Source organism: Tenrec ecaudatus, chromosome 18 (assembly GCF_050624435.1).
Source record: "Tenrec ecaudatus isolate mTenEca1 chromosome 18, mTenEca1.hap1, whole genome shotgun sequence".
NCBI classification, from domain to species: domain Eukaryota; kingdom Metazoa; phylum Chordata; class Mammalia; order Afrosoricida; family Tenrecidae; genus Tenrec; species Tenrec ecaudatus.
The window spans coordinates 58,228,027-58,248,669 of record NC_134547.1 but is presented as its reverse complement, the minus strand read 5'-3'; the positions used below and the strand labels follow the sequence as shown (position 1 = coordinate 58,248,669).

Sequence of the window (20,643 nt, the reverse complement as noted above, 5' to 3'; positions counted from 1 at the left end):
ATCTCCACTGAGCCTCCAATTTCCTTCCTCACACCTCCCTTGCTGAAACCAGCCTAGCCTGTACTTCTGACCTCCCTCTCACAGCCAGCAACCTCAGCTGAGGCTGGGATAATCAGGTGGGTGACTCCCTGCAGTGCTGAGGCCAGGTATGGAGCTGGGTCCTGGCCTGGAGGGGCCAGGCCTCCCGGTTTGCTGCTTTGAGGCTCAGTGTTCTGGGGTCGGGGTCATTTCACTCTGTACAGAAAGTATGTGCTCCGGCTTGGATAGGGCAAGGGAGATGCAGCCCAGGCTGCTGGGAACCCTATTTGGTCAGTGCTGGAGCCCTGGCCCTTTCCCAGACAGCATCTCCCCCATTCTCAGAGAAATAGAAAGGGATCTTTTATTTAAAAAGTGGCGGTCTAGCAAGTAGGCTGTGCAGCCTCCCCATGGCTCAGCGGGCTGGAAGTGGGTAGTCAAGAGGCAGTTGGGAATGACCGTTTGATTCTTGGCACAGAGGCACTGGTGCCGAAAGTCCTGAGAGGGTCCTCAGCCCACCCAGCCACTCAGGTTTGCAGGAGCACTGTCCGCAGACTAGAGTGCGGGGTGCGCTGGAGGTGCTTTGGGCTCAGGAAGCAGAGGAGAGGCCTGGCGGCTCCCTGGGCAGCCTCTTCCCCGGGTGGGGCCTGGAACGAACGCTGGGACAAGCCTGAGGGCTCACAAAGGCCCCTGGGGGACCCCCAAGCTGGAGTGGCTAGGCCGAGTGTGCTCCTGCACACCCGGCACAGCTGCAGACTGGCCTGGGTGGAGGTTTGGGTCTGAGGCTGGGTCCTGGGCTGGGGAGGGGCTGGGCTGGCCTGGGCGAAGGGCCAGCGGCAGACAGGGACTGATGAAGAAGTTCTGCAGGAAGCGGCGCCTCAGGCCCTCCGGCAGGTAGTGATGGATAAAATACATGAGCCCCACGCCCCTGCCCGGGTAATAGCGGCGGCGCGGCTGGGCGGCCAGCAGCGCGTCGATGATGGCGTCTACCACGGGGCTGAGGTCCGGGAGCGCCAGGCGGAGCGAGTGTAGGAACTGCACGTGCGCGTGTTCGATGTAGTCCTTGCCGTAGGCCTGCAGCAGCTCTCTGGGCAGGTTATTCAGCAGCAGCTGTTTGCGCTGCTCCCAGCGACCCTCGTTCAACACAGACTCTGGCGCAGGACAGGGAGGGTCAGGCCAAGGCTCCGGCCCGCGCCACGCCCCATTTCTCAGCTCTGACCCCGCCCCCGGGTAAAATGGGGCTCCCAACCCTTGTTCTCCTCAGCCCTGGTGGGTTGGGTGTTGGTCTGCGAACTGCGAGGTTCGCGGTCCAAACCCCACAGCTGCCCAACAGGACCAAGATAAGGCTGTGTGTTCCCCTAAAGATCTATCGTCCAGAAGCCCATTTTGGGGTGGACATGTGTCAGAACCGGCTTGACCGCAGGGGGCTGGTTTGTCAGGAGCCCTGGGGTCAGTTACTATTCATAGTGACCCCGGAATAGAGACAACCGAACCAAACACTGCCCGGCCTGCACCCTCCACAGCACCATTGTTGTGTCAATCCCATCTCGTTCAAGGTCGTCTGCTTTTTTGATACTGCTATAAAATATGCAGACCATTCTCCGAGGATTGATCCTTGTCTTTAAACAAAAATAAAAAACAACTTCCCAAACTCGCTGTAATTGAGTTTATTCAGACTCACACGACCCTATAGGACGGACGGGGTAAAACTGCCCCTGTGGGTTTCCAAGGCTAAAACGGTAAATGTTTACGAGAACAGAAAATCATTTTTCTCCCATGGAGCAGCCAATACGCCACCGGGGCTCCCAGTTTTAGGGCCCCACTAAAACCTGGTATTGACCCAACCTTGGCAGCCTGCTGTACCTGGCCCCACCCGAGTCCCAGTCAGGGGCCCAGCCCCACCCCTACCTGTCTTGAAGCAACCGGGTTGGATGACGCTGACTTTGACGCCCCAGGGCAGGAGCTCGCAGCTGAAGGTGTCCATGAGCAGTACCATGGCGGCCTTGGATGTCCCATAGGCCCCTAGGCACGGGTACGGCATGTCCCCTGAGGGGAGGGGGGGCGAAGCAACGGTTTGGGCTGGGTCAGAGACTCCCTAGAAGGCCTGCCAAACCTACAGCTCCCTGCACCCTCCAACAAGGGGGAGGGGGTTGTAAGGGGGCTTGGAGACTCACCAGCCGGACTGCCCAGCGTCACCAGGCGACCCCTAGAGCGGCGTAGCAGCGGAAGGAGGCCCTTGGTTAGCTCCAGGGCCCCGAAGAAGTTGATTTCCATGCAGCTACGGAACGTGTCCACTGGCGACAACTCCGCATCAGCCACAACATCATTGTAACCCGCATTGTTGACAAGGCCCCACAGGCCTGAGGGCATGGGCCATCGAGGAGGGCTTCAGGTCAGTCCCTGACCCCCCCTCTTCACACCCACCCACCCACCTCTGCTGGCCTCACCTGGCCACCCCTCTCCCTACGGCCCCGCCCACTGACCTGAACTAGAGGTGTGGGCTTTGGTGAACTCCAGAACACGGCCAATGTCCTCCGGCTTGGTCAGGTCCATCTGCAGCAGCTTCAGGCGTGGGGAACAGCAGGCTCGCAGCTCCAGGGCCCCGGGACTCTCCAAGTTCAACACAGTGGCTAGCACCGTGAAGCCCATGATGTCTAGTTGCTTGGCTGTCTCCTTGCCAAAGCCAGTGTCGCAGCCTGGACAGGATAGGAGAGTCTGTCAGCTCCTCCTGTGGCCCAGGCTAACCAGAGACAACTCGAGGTCCCAGCTCTCCTGACGTCAGAGGGACTCTGGGCTCTGGACACCCAGCTCAGGAGCGGCTGACAGCCATCCCTACTTCCTGGGTCCCTGCACCCCTTGGCTGAGCACCTCTCGGACCAACTCCCTCACAGTCAGTCGTCATCTCCCTGACTCTCATGGCTTTCACAGCAAGCATACCCCCGAGACTAAGCACGGTAAAGCAACTTCCCAAAGTCACCAGACTAGCAGAGAATAAGGTCAGGGCTCTAGCCCAGGTCGGCCTTGGGCTGATGTCCTGCTGCCGCTTGAAGCCAGGCCAGCAAACCCAAGCACACAGCTTCCCAGCCTGCCTTGCTGCCCTGGTCCATCCAAGCTGCTCCTCCTTCCTTCCATCCTGGATGGACAGTTGAGTGCCCCCCTAATCTCCCATCCTGTCTCATCTTACCTTGTTGGATCTGTTTTTTCTACCTACAGCCAGCTCAAGGACCTTTCCAAAAATGACAACCTCGCTCTGCTGCTTAAGACAGCTCCAAGGCTCCTCTCTCCCCCATCCCCACTCCCTTCCCAGCTTCAACATCCTAGGCAGAAGGCCGGCTAGCTGGAGGCCCACCCCCACCTCACCCCTGCCCTCTGCCCTTGGAATTCCAATCTATGACAACAGTAAGGGCCTTCTGGGAGCCCTCAGTCGCCCCTGGGACAGGGACCATGATGGATGGCTAAAAGAACACACTAGCATTTGAGGGCCTTCCTACACCCACCAAGTATGACCTGAGGTCAGTTACGGCTCTTGGAGCCCTCATTTCCGGTCTTGGGTGAGGAGAGAGGGGAACCAGCAGGCCGAGCCAGTGTGGGGTCAGTGGTGAGTGGTACCTGATAAGTGCCTGCTTTCTCACTGGGTCTCTCTCTGATCTGGGCTCTGTGGGAGGCCGGCAGGGAGAAGGGGGGTGGGGAGAGCCAGGCATCTGTCCTGGTGGTCCGGCTGAGCAGAAGCAGCACAGAGCTCAGCATTCCCTCTCCTGGGCAGCTTGCACCTCTCTCAGCCCCACTGCCTCTGCAGAGGCCAGAACAATACTGGGCTGGGGGCTGCAGGCTGGGATATGTGCACAGAGCGCTGTGTGTGTGTGTGTGTGTGTGTGTGTGTGTGTGTCCACTTGCCTCAGCTTCCTCCAGGAACAGCCAGGGCCTCCTGGGCCTCAGCCAAGACACTGTCACCCACAGCTTGCACACTCTTACACTAGTACCCTCAGATACCAGGACATACCTCCAGCCTGCAGGGACATTCACACACCAGCTCCTCAGCACACATGTCCGAGTGGATGCAAACCCAGTCACTCACCCCAAGCCTGGTTCCCAGGGCTGAGTCAGCTGTGCAGAGGAGTATGGGGGTGGGGGAGCATCTCTGGGGGGAATGGGACACAGTGCTCTTGGCAGGTGGGCTAGGGCCTGGTCACCTACTTGTCCTGCTGCCAGGTGGTGAGAGAAAACCCCAGTGTTCTCAGACACTGAGAAACTCAGGGGCTCAGTCTGCTTGCTTGTCCAGCGATGTCCCCCATGTCATCTCTAGGCTTTGTGGCGACAGATGGGGGAGCCCAAGCTTTAGAATTATCCCTTCTCCCCGAAGCTAAGGAGCAGCAGTAGTAAGGAAATCCCGGTGAGATTTCCAGATGGTGGCAGCCACCCCTGCTGGGTCCTGTTGAGGCTGCCCACAAAAGTGCTGCCAGGAGCCCACAACCTAGTCCCTGACTCCCATCAGGAGGGCCCTCAGAATGGGGTTCCCCGAGCAAGCTTCTTGCTGCAACTTGAGTCTGGGTGTCTTCGTCCTGCCTCCACAGCCACCTTCTTTGCTGAAGTCCAAAGTCCTCACAGGCCCTGCGGCCTCGGCAGAGTCTGACTTTATACCTGGCTTTCAAGGGCCCTTCCCTGCAAACAACCTCCCATCCCATCACAGTCCCACAGCCAGGCCGGTGAACAGATTACCCCTACCTAAGCCACACTCAGCGACCTCCATCCCATCTCCTTCCTGGGATCCAGGACACCTTCCCCACCCCTCTCCCCTCCATCTCCGCTGTATCTGTCTGGAAAATTCTCCACAGGGCCCTCATCTCCCAGTCAGTCATGCTAGGTCCTTACTGAACAGAGGTGTCTGAGAAGTCCCTTTGCTGAACACCTGCCCAAATCCATGGGGGTTGGAGGAGAGACAAGCCTGCCCCTCCCCTCAGGCAATGGAGCTAGTGCCCCCTGAAAGGAAAACCCCTGGCCCTTCTCCCCTACTCCCAACCTCAGGCTAGGCCTCCAGCCCCCCTTCCCCACTCTCAATCTGGTGACAGATTTATTCCCCACTCTAGACAAAGGGAGTTCTCAGCCAGGCGCCCTGAGGCACCTGAGCCTGGCTCCCCCAGACCTCCTGAGGGCCAGGAGGCAGTGGGAGGGCAGCTTGGTACAGACTTTGGGCCACTTCCTCAGCAGTCTGGAAAGGGGTCATGGCAGGACCTGAGAGATGTGAATGCCCAGCTCCACCTCATGGTGACCTCAAGTTTTCCTGGACCTTGGGGATCCCAGCCAAGGGGTGTCCAAGCTCCCCACGGGACAGAGCTCCCTCCTCCGGCCCAGAGGCCAGGAGGTGGGACAGTCCACATGCGTGCAAGTCAGGCTGAGTCCTTCGACAACCCTCTCAAGTCCCTAGAGCGCTGTCCCCGCCCCCTGAGAATGCTCTCTGGGGAGGGAAACAGCATAAACCCGAAGGCCACGAGGCTCCCCTTACCTCGCTTCACTCCCTTGCTCACGTTCCCTCCAGCGCTCCCCTCAGTCGCAGGTAGGAACCTGGCCTTGGGAGGTGCCGGGCGCTTCCTACTTGGCTCGCTCCCTGTACCCTGGGGAGGGGACGTTCCCACGCGTGCGTTGGGGAACTCCTCGGAACCGAGCCCAGGGGAGCCTTCTGGGCACCGAGTCCCTTGAACCTGGAGACCCCGCGGCTCCGCGCACTCACCGGTGATGAGCACCGCGCGAGTGGCCACGGGCAGGCGCGGCGGGCGCTCCAGGCGGGACAACGCGATCCAGCCGGCGGCGGCCAACACGGTGAGTGCTGCCAGCGGGGGCAGCAGGCACTGGCACAGCCAGTCCAGCACTGCCAGCAGCGCCAGCGTAGCCAGCAGCGGGCGGCCCAGGCGCAGGTCTGCGCGGTGCAGCTGCAGCAGCGCGCGGGCCGCCACCAGCAGCCAGGCGCCGCCCGACGGCCAAGGCCAGCGCTCCATGGCGGCCGGGCTGGGGTGGCGCGGGCAGGGGCAGGGGCAGGGGCCTGGCTGGGAAGCGGGACGCGGAGCCCGGACGTGGGGCGCGGGGCTTCGCGGAGCACAGGCTGCGCGCAGGAGGGATACTGCCCTTCTCCGCTGGCCCTCGGGCCGAGCCTATTAAGAGCCCCGGGGGCGGGGTGAGGGCGGGGCGGGGCGGGGCGGGGCTTGCTCTTCCCGCACCCCGGGCCGGGCAGGTGCCCCTCCCCAGCCCCGCCCCCGCGGTCAGATCCGCTTTCTAAGAAGCCGGAACAAAGTCACAAAGTTGCAGTCGCCGCCCGGCCGCAGGTCGCGCGCGCGCGCGCACGAGGACGCTTTTCAGCACGGCCCGCAGGTCCTTCACCCCTTCTCCCTGCTGCGCCGCACCCCGCGCCCGGGACCGCTGCACCCCAGCCCCAAGCGAGCACGCCCAGCGCACGCGTAATCGTGACACCTGGGGACCCACGCAGCCTCCACGTTGACTCCATTGGCCTAGAGTGCGGCGGGACCAGAGGGCCTGAGGGCACACTGCTTGGGCGCCGCCCTCCCTCACCCCCTGGCACACGCGCCACTCTCACGCCATGCGCGGCCGCTGCGCCCAAGCACACCCGTCCACGCGCGCTTTCCCATAATCTGAACTGCCCACTGCCACAGCGACAGCCTGGGGGGGCGGGGTTGGAGTGAGTGGGAGCCCCACGGAGGTTCTGGGGGGACCCGTTGTCCCCCCTGTCCCCCTCTCCACTGGGGCTCAGCCCTGGGGGGTGCACCAACCAACTCCACCTCTCCTGCCACCCAAATATCTGTGGGTGGGGGTGACTGCTCCCCCAGCCCAGCCACCCCCAAGAGACAGACCTGTGAAGCCACCTGAGGGCGTCTGTTAGTAAGGGTAGCCCTTAGGACAGTGGTTCTCAATCTGTGGGTCTCGACCCCTGTAGGTGTTAAACGACCCTTTCCAGGGGTCGCCCAATTCATAGCAGTAGCAACATTATATTGATGAAATAGCAATGAAGATAATGTTATGGTTGGGGGTCATCACAACATGAGGAACTGTATGAAAGGGTCTCCGCATTACGAAGGTGGAGAACCACTGCTCTAGGACATCACAGCCCCCTGCTCCTGTGAATAACCCAGGTTTCACTGAGGAATGACATGCGGACACACGCCCCTGCTTGCGTGTTCGAAGGTCCAAGTTTGTGTGTGGCCTGGCGGCCCCCCACCCTGCCCACCCCCCGGGTCTGGCTCCCTGTTTCTGGCATCCATGCCAGAACTCTGCCAGACACTGGGAATTGGTGCCAGTCCCAGGCTGCCAGGTATTATACTGAGGGGGATAGGTATAGTGCATGGCGCCGGGGTGGTGGTGGTGGTGGTGGTGAGTCCCTGCTTCCTGTAGGCTCCCAGGTCTTGTCCAGGGCTTCACCCTTGTCCTCTCTAGGTTCCAGACCATAGACTCCTTGTCACTTACTCCTTGCTCAGTCCTAGTGCCCATTCTCTGCCAGAGCCCATGGCAGTGCCTTCTCTAAAGTCTGCCTTGCCATCCAGGTGGTCCCCTTGGTGAGTTGGGGAGGGCCTAGGAGCCAGAACCATTCAAGGTGAAGACTCAGGTCATTCCTGAGCCTCCACCCACGCCTCCTCCTGTCAGTGCAAATGACAGGCTAGCCATGCTGGAGTGGCAGGGTTTGCCTGGGGCGGGGCGGGTGAGTGTTCTTGACTTTGAGTACATGACCTTGTGTACCTGTGTGTGTGTGTGTGTGTGAGAGAGAGAGAGAGAGAGAGAGAGAGAGAATGCACGTGCACACTAGAGTCCAAGGCAGAGCCTGGCTTGACTCCGCAGTTGTGGTTGTGTATTTCTGTGCAGTGACCCTGCGTGCTCAGATACTTTCTGGCTTTCCTTCGGCTTCACCCTGCCTGCCTTCAGAAAGGCAGGGACTCCCTTTCCAAAGCCCACTGGTTCTCCGTTCCTGAATCTCTACCCCAAACACAAAACTGGAGACTTAGGGATTGGTCAGCCCCCTAGAGTCGGTCTTCTCTTTGGGGCTGGGGAGAAGGATGGGGGGTGAGAGCCAGGGCAGCCTTTGAGGCCAAGGCCACACAGGTAGTGCCCTCTTTTGCCAAGAATAGTGTGGTGGGGGAGGGAAAGCGAGGTGGAGGCAGAGAGAAAGAGAAAGTCAGGGACTATCTTGTGAAGGAACTATGAGGGAAAAACACCTGCTTTTGGCTTTGAAGCATATGGTGATTAGGGGAGGCCTTTCCAGGAGGGACTGGGATGCTGGCCCTCTTGGGCATTAGTCCTGTAGGATTTGAGTCTTGGTGGGGCTGGACAAGCTGCCATATTTTAATATAAACACACACCACCACCACCCATCCTACACTTGGATCTTCTGACTCAAGACTCCTTCCCAGAATCTCTGCTCCAGCCCCGCTGGCCTCCTGGGGCTGATGACTCCTGAGCCTACCTCAGGTGGAGACACTGGAAGCAGAAGGTGGCTCTGGTAGTAGGAGTTGTTTCTGGCAGGCGCAGCCAGGAGGGGCCGGCCCAGCCCTGTCTGAGGACCGGTGCCAGGTAGCGCCTGCTTGAGGGCAGAGAACCAGCGTCTGCCAGAACCAGGAGTCTCGACTGGCAGGGGGCCTCCAGGGGAGAGAAGGGTGGAGGGAAAGGGCAGGTGCCTCTACAGATAAAGGCAGGACCTGGCAGGGGCAGCCAGAGGAACAGAGCCCCTCAGTCGCCTTTGCCCACAAGCAAATGGCCACCAGCCTCCCTTAGTTCTCCACCTGCCACCCCTGCGTCAGCAACCTGACACCACAGGGTTAGCTCAGCGAGAGTGCCACAGCCCACCGTGTGCGTGCCTGTGCTGCGTGGGGGACTTGCAGGCTGCCTCTGGGCTGCTCCAGCTGAGTCCGGCAGCTCACTGGTACCATCTGCTGGTCGTTTGGGGAGGGCACGGTTCTGCAGGGGAACCCAGGCCAGGTGACCTACTGCTGGGTTTGGGCCTGAGGGAAACAGCAGTGCAGTGTGGTGGGCCAGGGTTGTGCCAAGAGCCTCCAGGGCTCTGTCCCCTTAGCCCACCTAGCAAGGAGGAGCAAGTGCCTCCCACTCACCTGGAGCCCCCTCCACCTTTCCATGCAGGCATCTGCCAGGGGGCTGCCTCTCCCTGCCCCTTCTCAAAGACTGAGAACATGCACAGGGTGCTTCCGCCTCTCCGCTTCAGCTCAGCTCCAGAGGGTGGCCTCAGTATCCAAATCCCATGGACCTGTTGGTGCCATCAGCTGATGGGGGGAGGGGGGAGCTCCTCCAAGCTTCTGTCCTGCTAGCCACAGAGCCCTCCCCACTTTGTCACCCGTGAAGCCATCCACTGCTGGTGGCACAGTAGTGATCTGCTGGACTGCTAACAGCAGGGTCAGCAGTTTGAAACCACCCGACACTCCACCGGAGAAGATGGAGCTTTCTCCTCCCGTGAAAGGTTGCGGCCTCAGAAACCCACAGGGACTGTTCTGTCCTGTCCAACGGGGTTGAGATGAGTCCACAGCGACTCAATGGCAGCGAGTTTGGTTTGATTTGGTTCTGTGTGGGTGACCCTTGCACCATGGGCCCCTCCCCCTCCCCACCATGAGCTCATCTTCCCACTTCACGGGGTGACTCCGACATCTGGTTTCCGGCCAAGACCTTGCTGCAGACTCCAGGCCCACATGTCCAGCGGCCCCTGGATACCTCCCTTGGACACACACAGGCCCCCACACTCAGGCGGTCCCAAATTGGCCTTTCATCTTTCCCCATCCTGGCAATCATTTCCTCTCACTACATCCTCCCCATTCCTTTGACACACAGCCCATGGCATTTCCTGCTCTTTCCTGAGCCCTGCACTCAGGTGATCCGACCTTTGATGTTACTCTTGCTGTTGCCATCTGGTCCATTTCAACTCCTAGTGGCCCCATGTGACAGTACAACTGCCCCAGAGGGTTGTACCTCTAGGCCGTACATCCTGATGTGAGCAGCTAACCAGGGCTTTTCAACCCACTGACCTTCCCGTTAACAGCCGGCGCTGAACCAGTGCCCTGCCAGTCTCCTCATAGCAGGCGTTATCACCCTTTGCGTGTGACCCAAGGGTCACAGGCAGAAACCCTGGTGGGTGCAAGGGTTACTCAATGGGCGGTGATCGGCAAGACTGACAGGTCAAAGCCACTAGCCACCCCTTGGGAGAAAGACAGGGTTTTCTACTCCCACAAAGAATTATAGTTTCAGAAACTCACAGGGGGGCAGTTCTACCCTGTCCTGTAGGGTCATTATAAGTTGGCATCTATTTGGGAAAGGTCCCAGGCAGGTGTAGCTGAGCCCCAGGCCTGGGCCCTTGAGAACTGTGTTCACAAAAGGCTGTGTCTGCCACAAACGACTTTTTGGACCTTATTCTGAGGACACAGGAGGGCCTCTGATGGGGTTGGAGTGAACGAGAATCCCACCCACGTTGGCAGGGAAAGTTTGGGGAAAGGAGCCAAGAGTGGAAACCGGGGAGCCCTGTGGCTGCATTCAGGTGCACGACAGAAGTGGGTGGGGGAGTCTGAACTTGCAAGGGTTAAGGCCAGAGGGAGCTGGCCACCTGGGGTCTCCAGCCTGGGTGTCACTGAGGTGGACTGCTGGGTGCCAAGCCCTTCAGTGACAAGGCCTAGGGATAGGGGACAGTAAGAAACAGGAAGCCAGGGGCTACCCCTTGCATTTCCAAATTGTGCCCAGCATCCTCTGCTCTTGCTGTCTCCAGGCTGGAAGGCAGATGTTAGGCGAAGCGGGCCTGCAGTTGAGGAGACACTAAGAGAATGTATTCTGGTGGGTTTTGTGGACTGGTCCCCGGGGAAAGGCTAGGCTGGCTGAGAGCACTTGCAGGGAGTGCTTGGCTCACTCTAGTCAACCCCGCCTTATGGAGACTGCAGTGTGGCTCTGACTGATTAACGATCCTCTGGCACAATTACTGCGGGCACGGTGGGCACTGTGTTCAGCATCCTTGTCTTTGCTTCCCTGTGCTGCCCTCCCACTTTACCTCCCAAGCGGGTACTGCTCTTACTACACTTGAGGAAAGGGACGCAGAGAGGGAAAGGGACACATGCTAGGTCCAGAGCCTTTATGCCCCGAAGCCACCAGGAGGTGGGAACGAGGCAGTCCCCTGGGTTAAGAACAACCGTGTCTCCCAACGGCAGAATCAAGGCCACTGGATTGCTAAAACCAATTCCCCAAATGTGCTTCCTCACAGCTTCCAGAGCCCTGATTCCTGATTCCGGCCTTTTTGGGCAGAACAACTGCCAAAGATGCAAAAATGAGTTGCACTTGGACGGCTGGTTTAATTTATTTGCATATACATAATTCAGCCCCACCCCTGGTGGCTAATACGCCCCCTGGGGCAGCTTCGGCTGTTTTCTGATTGCTGGTGGGGAGGCGTGTGTGTGTGTGTGTGTGTGTGTGTGTTAAATAAACTGAAACCAGATGGAGGGGTTTCTTCACAGCCTGGCCTACAATTTTCTCCAGTGAATTCCTTGAAAAGCCAACCGCGGCCTGGTCTCCTCTGAGGTTCCCCGCTGCTGGTATGCAAATAGCGCCTGACTGGGTTGGTATTCTAAACGGGAAAACCAGAGGCGGAGGAAACCAGATTCTTGGCTGGGGAGGCCATCGCCTGGTCGACCAGTCTCGGCTTGAGACCTGGGCTTACAGTCTGTGTCCTCACTGCCCCCTCTTCACTCCATGTGTTGGAGGCCGTGGGGAGGGGAGGGAGGATGTGGGTCTGCCCCTGGACTTGGGTTACCATCACCTAGATCACTTGGGAATTTTATAGATTCCAGGTACCCACATGCAGCCTATTGGAGAAGCTTTAACTACCATTGGGAGACTCTCCTCCCCCACCTCCCTAAGGACGGATTGCTTTTTGTAGCCTGTGGAGTGGGGTGGGGGATGTTTAGATCCCATAAAGAGGCCTGAACCTGCTTCCATCCTAGCAGGGCCCCATGCTCAAGGTAGTTCTGGAAATATTTTTAACCAACAGCAAGGCTGGCAGTGAGAGGCTTTGCAATGCCCCTGGAGCGCCTCCTTAAGTGATCGCTTGTTGGGAATGAAGAGGCAAGCTCAGCACCCCCACCGACAGGCAGGCGTTGGGAGGTTGGGGTGGTGGGGAGCTTGTTTTAGCTATTTTTTTTCCCTTTGGCATATGAATCGGGTTTTGTCTGAGCGGAGTGTAACCCAGTCCCTAGACACAGAGAATACATCATTCCCCGCTCTGACCTTCATTCCTAAGCTCAGAGCGCTGCTCTTTTGGATGCCTGGCTTTTTCAGATCATTGTGTCAGGTTACATAAGGTTTTGAGATAGGGACAATCCAAAGAAATTCCACCGGGAGCAAGCCCACGAGCTGCAGGCACATAATTCGCTTTCAAGGATTCTAGGGAAACTTCGGGTGTCTCGGGCCTGCACCTTTCTGCACCAAGAGCAGCAGGGACAAAGTGTGGGTGTCATTCCCCATGGAAAAGAGCAGGCAGCAGATAGATTTCACGCAGGCTGAGAACACCCCTCTGCCGGGAGTGAGGGGCGGTGGGGGAAGGTCACACGTAGCTCTCACCAGGCAGCTGGGAAACTTAACCAAGTCCAGAGTAGCTTGATTTTTTTTTTAACACCCTTTCTTGCATCTTAGGTAACACATGTGGCAAATACAAGCCTTCGAGTTTCCAAGAAACATAAAATAAAACCCCAAAATTATTGGCAGGGACTTTGAAAGCTCGTTGGGTTCTTTAGACTCTGGATGCTGTTTTTTATCCCCACCCGCCATGATTTTTCATCTTATTTGCTGTTTGGTGGCCTCAGGTGCTGTTTCCATACCTCTAGTCCCCGGTCTGGACACAGACTACTCTGTTTTTAATCTGGGTTTGAGAATGTTCTGGAGGGGCTGATGATGCGTTTCTGGCTGTGTTGGCTACACTCAGCCTCTCACCAAGGGAGCTGAAAGAATATTCTAAATACCAAACGGGGCACTTCCTTCTGAGAAGCACAAAGTGGGTCATAAAAACCACTTGACCAGTGGTGAGAGAGGCGATACCAGGAGGGTGGAGGGAGGGTAGGGTAGAAAGGGGGAACAGATTACAAGGATCTACATGTGACTTCCTCCCTGGGGGACGGACAACAGAAAAGTGGGTGAAGGGAGACATCGGACAGGGCAAGATATGACAAAATAATAATTTATAAATTATCAAGGGTTCATGGGGGGCAGGGGAAGGACAGGGTGTGGGGGATGGAAAAACTGAGCAGCTGATACCAAGGACTCAAGTAGAAAGCAAATGTTTTGAGAATGATGAGGGCAACAAATGTACAAATGTGCTTGACACAATGGAGGTATGTATGGATTGTGATAAGAGTTGTATGAGCCCCCCCCAATAAAATGATTAAAACAAAACAAAAAACCACTGAACAAGGAGAAATCAATGGGAGGAAAATGTCCCCAGTGCAGCCAATGAAAATAACACAAAACTTTCCAAGGGGCGTGGGGGCGGCAGGGTTGGGGACCTCTTTCCTGGGTTGAAGGGAGGGCGATTTAAGAAAGTCCTTTTTTAAGAAGAGGAGCTGACTCCAAGGGGTCAGGTAGAAAGAAAATGTTTTGAAGAAGACGATGGCAACATATGTAGAATATGCTTGCTACAAGAGATGTATGGATTGTGATAAGAGCTGGAAGAGATCCCAATAAACTGATTCATAAAAAAAAAGAAAGAAAAGAAAAATCCAGGATAGGCAAATCTGTAAATACAGCAAGGAGAAGAATGGTTTTCCTGGGGCATAGCAGGAAATGAGGCGTTAACAACAGTGAGTAGGACGAAGAATGAGGTAGAAGAAATGCCCTCAGATTGACTGTGGTGATTACACAACTCTTTTGAATATGAGCGAACTATGGAATTGTATGAGGGGCAAATTGTGCCAAACTGTTATAAGAAAAAAAAGTCCTTTAAAATTTTTCACAGCCAAAATAAGTCAATAGGTGATTTAGTTACTTTACAACAAAGCTTCATAAGGAGCATACCTAGATCAACAATCTGTAGGAGACAGCAACTGAACCGACAGTTCCGGGTAGGGTATGGGGGAAGTGGAGGTGGGGGAAGGAAGTGGTATTAACAGACTCAGGGTCAAGGGAACAACAAGTGATCCAAAGTCAAGTCGGTGGCAGGGACGGTGTGGGAGGCCTGGTAGGGCTTGCGGTAAGGTAATGTGGCCGAGGGCAAGTTCTGAAACCCAAATGCAGGCTGAGTATGATAGTGGGACAAGAGGAAAATAAAAGGAAATAGAGGAAAGAACTAGGAGGTAAAGGGCATTTGTGGAGGTCTAGATGCAGGTCTGGACATATGTAAATATACTTATTTATGATGATGGGGAAAGATCTATGTGCATAGATTTATAGGTTTGGTATTAAGGGCATTAAACTTCTACTCAAGTACTCCCTCAATGCAAGAACACTTTGTTCTATTAAACTGATATTCCACGATGCTCACCTTCCTGACAAGATCGCTGAAGACAAATGGGTGCGTAAGCAAATGTGGTGAAGGAAGCTGACGGTGCCCGGCTATCAAAAGATATAGGGTCTGGGATCTTAAGGCTTGAAGGTAAACAAGTGGCCATCTAGCTGAAAAGCAACCAAGCTCACATGGAAGAAGCATACCAGCCTGTATGATCATGAGGTGTTGTGGAACAAAAAAAAATCATATCATTGTGAACGAGGGGAGTGCAGATTGGGGACCCAAAGCCCATCTGTGGGCAACTGGACATCCCCTTACAGAAAGGTCACAAGGAGGAGACGAGCTGGTCAGGGTTCAGTGTAGCAACGATGAAACATACAACTTTCCTGTAGTTCGTGAATGCTTCCTCCTCCCAACTATCATGATCCAAATTCTACCTTACAAATCTGGCCAGACCAGGGGATGTACACTGGTACAGATAGGAACTGGAAACACAGGGAATCCAGGACAGATGACCCCTTCTGGACCAGTGCTGAGAGTGGGGATATTGAGAGGGTGGAGGGAAGGTGGGGTAGAAAGGGGGAACTGATTACAAGGGGGCTGGACAACAGAAAAGTGGGTGCAGGGCAACATCGGACAGTGTAAGATATGACAAAATAATAATAATTTATAAATTATCAAGGGTTTATGAGGAAGGGGGGAGTGGGGAGGGAGGGGGGGAAAAGGAGGAGCTGGTATCAAGGGCCCAAGCAGAAAGCAAATGTTTTGAGAATGATGATGGCAACAAATGTACAAAACGTGCTTGGCGCAATGGATGTATGTATGGATTGTGATAAGCATTGTACAAGCCCCCAATAAAATGATAAAAACAAAACAACCTTCACAAAAGAATCGTGCTCAGTCAGATGAGCCTTTCATCCATCCATGCAACCAGCTTACTGTCGCCCAGGCTGAGCTGGGTGGGGGAGGGGGGGCTCTGGTAAAATAAACATCCTGGGCCTCAGGATTTCTCTACTGACTGGAGGGACAGCCCCTAATATGATCCTTACACAACCCAGGAGCCGCTTCCGAAGCAACAGCCTCTTAGTCTGGAGTCACAGGAGGTTACCCAGCAGGAAGTGGTATGCCAGGCAGCCAGAGCAGCCTGTGCAAAAGATGGGCCCGCCCAGGTCCTTGGAGGAAGGAGTGAGAGGCTGAGGGGTCAGCAGGAGCCCCACAGGGGGTGTGGGTGGGGTGTGCTTCTCAGAGACCAGGGGAGACTGGGGTTTTTATTGATGGTTGTTTGTTTTTTAATAAATCATTTTATTGGGGGTTCTTACAGCTCTTATAGCGATCCATACAGCCATTGTATCAAGCACATTTGTACAGATGTTGCCATCATCCTTTTCAAAACAATTTCTTTCTACATGAGCCCTGGGTATCAGTCCTCCGGGGAGGTTTTTATTCTAGTTCCTGGGTGGGTTCAAATACGTCTCCCAGGGGAACAGAGAGAGTAAAACGAGAGAGTGGCAGGCAGGAAGTGGATGAATCAGCTGGGCGGGTGGGTTAAGAGGGGGCCCACAAGCTGGGAGGAGAGTGGTTACATGGGGGAAGGGGGGCATCTCCAATAGAAGCAGGGAGATCAGTCACCATGGGGACGCACCAAGGGGATGGGCTGACTCATAGGGCCCAGAGGAAAGGGTAATATGACCCAGACACGGTGGGTTCAGGGAACAAATGTGACTGACCGCATTCCAGCCAGGCTAATTCAGTCATTGTAATGTCATTCCCCTGTGCCCTGTTAATGAAATGGGCAGCACTCCTGCCCTGCAGAAAGACAAGCACCCTCTGCAGGTTATACGTGCCAGTGACTACTCTACGGCGGACACCACGGTGAGTGCTGAGGTGGCTGAACTCTCACCCTCCCTGCAGGAGACTGGGGCCTGGCCAGCATGCCTCTGTGATGCTAAGGCTCCGAGGTTTGCATATGACTCTGGTGCTAAGGAGGGGTCTGTGGAGCTTCCAGACTAAAGAGAGACCAGGAAGAGGAGATCTATTTCTGCAAAGCACCCTACCCTACCGCAGCTGCTGATGAGAATGGCCTGGACCCCAGGCACGGCGTCACCATGAGCGGTGTCCACTTGGTATCCACTAACCACGGCTGCTGGTAGTTAGATGCAGGAATCGCATTGTGGTGCCTCATCACACCCTGGGAGCCATTGTCGCTCCCAGGTCACCTGAGTCCACTGAGACCCAGCGAGACTAAGGGATGTGCCCAAGGTCACTTGGTGACTGGAAGACCCGGGATGGCAATGATTAACCAGTGACATGCTTTGGGACCATGGCGGTGACAAGTTGCCTCCAGGAAGGTCGGGTACTGGCTCAGGCCCAGACAAGCTGTCTTTGCCAAGGATGCTGTGAATCTTGATATATGCATGTGTGTCAGTCCTTAAAAGCACCGTTGACTGCCACCTCCCCTGGCCTGATTTTCAGGTCAGGGACAGCAGCAGCTCTGGGCAGGAGGAAGGCCTGTCTGGGTGATTCACTTCTGCCCCAGAAAACTCTCATGTTGTTCTAGAAGTTGGCCAGGGGAAGGGGCCTAAGAGGAGGGGTATTGTAAGAACGCTCCACGCAAAAAGAGCCCTGGATTGGGATGCGGGTTCCAGGAGCTTCAAGGTCGTCACAGTTTGGAAACAAGGGTACAATTATGTTTGATATGATTGAACTATGGAATGATATGACATGTATTAAGGCCCAAGCTATAGCAAATTAACTTTTTTAAAAAGGTGTAGATTCAAGATCAAGTTCAGGGTTTGCACTAAATCCTATCTCCACCTTAAGAACAATTAGTTCTTACATCACGGCCCTGCTCGTTACCTCCCTTCATGAAATGATCACTGAAGGTAAGGGTGCTACTGCAAAGTGTGGTGAAGAAAGTAGACGGTTCCCGGCTATCGATTAAAATAGCAACTGGGTCTTAAAGGCTTGTCTTCAAACCAGCAGCCATCTAAGCGAGGCATCAACTAAGTCCACACAGAAGAAGCACACCACAGCTAGTGAGACCCAACAATGGCAATTACAAAATTCAAATAGGGTGAAAAGTACCAGAGCTAAAATGATGAACACTCAACTTGTAGAAGACCTTGGAGGAAAGTGGGAACCCAAAACCCATGTGCAAAGTATATAGTCAGACCGAGATGCTGGCAGGTCCACTATAGTCAAAGAGGAGAGTCCTGAACAGCCCTCTCAGCAGGCTGAGACCATTGTGAGCTTGATAATGCTGGATCGAACTGGATACTTGGCCAGTTGAGTTCCCTATAGACACATCCTGAATTTGTTTGGGGGTGAGTATCTCTTAGATGTTCCATGACACAACCTTCTCCTCTGCCTCCTTGAATGTTGATGGGGGTCTTCTCCCTCGTATTATTTGTATTTTGGCCTTTATACTAATGTGATGTTATCCTTACCACCTTAGTGTGATTTGGTTTTCATTGTTTTCTGTGGGGTTTCCCAGCTGTGAAGCGCAGGAGGAGTGAACGTACAATGATGACAATAATTGATACAAGGTGTCACAGGGAGGGGGAGGTGGGGTGGAGGATAGGGAAGGGGGACGGTTCAATCATGGGGGAGAGGATGCTCTAGGATGGATGTGGTGGCAATTGTATAATGCCCCCTTGATATGTGTGAATGATCGAACTGTTCAATTATATGTTATGTGGTGTGGTTGTTAAATAATCTGGTGTCAATTTGGGATTTGAGAGGATTAAGAGTGAAGGGGTGGAGCCTAGTCTGTCAATCGGGTCATAGCCAATGAGGCCTCTGGGTGGGCATGACCTTCTGAGGATTCTGGGAACTCCTGTGTTTTCCTTCTTGGAGGTGGAAGACACATCTCTCTCTCAGCTCACTCCCTTGGATCTACCTGATGCAACCAGACCTCTAGAGATGGAGAAGTCACGGCAGAGACCCCTGACAGCACTGAGATGCTCACAACGCCACTGGAGCCACAAGACTTCCAACCCACTGGACTGTGATCCTCCTGCATTGCATGTGTTGCGTGAGTCTGAAGAGGACTTTATAGATTGGTATCGGACATATGAGCTAATATTGGACTTATGGACTTGATCTGGACTGGTCTGCGACGTTTCCTCAATATTCAATTGCTCTTGTATATAAACCTCTTTCTTTTTTTTTTTAAACCTCTTTCTTATATACAGATGAGTGTCTATGAATTTGTTTCTCTAGTCTACCCGGACTAACACATGTGGATTGTGTGCCAATAAACTGTTGGGGGCAAAAAAAATCACCCAAAAAACCAACATTATGAATAAATAAATAAAACTTGAAGTTGGGAAGAAAAAAAAAAAGGAGGGCAGGGGAGTGAGCTACTCTGGGCAGAGAGGTGGGCAGGAGCTGGCTGTGCAGCGCTTTGGAAGCTAAACTTTGGGGGCTTCGAGGTATCTTCAAGGCAAAAGGGAGCCCTACAACTGGAGACTGGTGAGGTTGCTAGAAACATTTCTCGGTCATCCACTTGCCTGGGAGGAGCTGGCCGTCCTTGGTAATCCCCTAGGCTCTGCCTGATGCTGGACTGGGCATTGCAGACTCTGGAAGAAGGTGACCACACTGTGTCTGTCAACAGCCATTAAGGGTGGAGGTGGGGGGGGCACCTCTTTTCGGAGAGCTTCCCTGGAGGGCAAACCGCACAGACATCAAGGGAATCAGAGCTGTCCCTTGGCTATTTGTTTCATAGATAAGAGCTGTCTTTGTTTTTTAATTTTCTTTTAGCTGCTATCACACAATCACCATTAACTAATGGCTCAAAGAAACACACATCTTACCGTTCTGGAAGGTGGAAGGAGGCCCAAACTAGTTTCCTTGGGTTAAAGTCAAGGTATCAGCAGAGCTGGTTCCTGCTGGGGGCTTGAGAAAGGACCAGCTTGCTTGGCTTTTCCAGCTTCTTTAAGCTGCCTGCATTCCTTGGCTCTGGGCCCCATCCGCCATCTTCAAAGCCAGCGGCACAGTCTCATCAAAGCTCTCTTTGATCTCTGCTGCCATCATCCAGCTCTTCCTCCCATTGTGGCCTATTGTGAAGACGCTTGTTCTATAGAGCCCTCCGGATAATCCCACCTCAATATCCTTCATTTATTCACATCTACATTGGCTTTTTGAGCAAATAACCAGCAAAGCTGAATTATATGGAGAAGACTGTGGTAACAGGATTGGAGGAAGGCTTATTAATAACCTGTGATGTGCAGATGACACACTCTTGCTTGCTGAAAGTGATAAGGACTTGAAGCGCCTGCGGGTGAAGATCAAGGATGGCAGCCTTTGGTATGGGTTACAGCTCAATGGAAAGGAAGCCAAATTCCGCACAACTGGACCCATAGGCAACATCATGATCAATGGAGAAAAGATTGAAGTTGTCAAAGATTTCATTTTGCTCGGATCCACCAGCAGGGTTCATGGATCCAGCAAGAGATCCAATGATGGGTCGCATTGGGTGAATCTGCTGCACAAGACCTCTTCAGCATCTTGACAAGCAGGGAGGTTACTTTGAAGACTAAGGTGCACTTGCCCCAAGCCATGCTGTTTCCCACTGCCTCATGTGCATATCAACGCTGGACATTGGAGAAAGCAGACTGAACAAGAATTGATCTATTTGAATTGTGGTGCTAACAAGAATATTGACAGTACCATGGACTGCCAAAAGGATAAACAAATCAGTCTTGGGAGAATTACAGCCAGAATCCGCCTGAGAGCAGCAGTTCTCAACCTGTGGGTTGAGACCCCTTTGTGAGTCGAGGCCCCTTTGGGGGTCGAACGACCCTTTCACAGGGGTCGCCTAAGACCATCGGAAAATACATGTATTTCCCGATGGCCTTAGGAACCGAGACACCGCTCCTCTATCTGTCTCCAGGTGGGTCCGCCCACATGCAGACATGCCCACATATGAGTACCCAGCTTGAAGACTGTGAACTGTGCTACACTATGCTTCAAGACCAAATTTCATTTATTTGTAATTAGAAACAAATACTTCACAATGTCTAATTGCATATTGTTTTTGTGATGAATCACTAGGCTCTAATGATGTTCAATTTGTAACAATGAAAATCCATCCTGCAGATCATATATTTACATGACGATTTATCACAGTAGCAAAATGACAGTGATGAAGGAGCAACGAA

The 20,643-nt window shown here is 54.4% G+C and overlaps 1 protein-coding gene across 1 annotated transcript; it reads right to left on the bottom strand.

The window, feature by feature from the left end:
• Window positions 1-377: 377 nt before the first annotated feature.
• Window positions 378-6,005, bottom strand: HSD11B2 (hydroxysteroid 11-beta dehydrogenase 2). The gene is made up of 5 exons (XM_075536360.1): window positions 5,741-6,005; window positions 2,499-2,711; window positions 2,190-2,375; window positions 1,924-2,061; window positions 378-1,166 (listed from the first exon to the last, which is right to left on the bottom strand). Exons 1-5 carry the CDS (start codon window positions 6,003-6,005, stop codon window positions 694-696), a joined length of 1,275 nt encoding a protein of 424 aa, XP_075392475.1. The 3' UTR covers window positions 378-693.
• Between the last annotated feature and the right edge of the window lie 14,638 nt (window positions 6,006-20,643).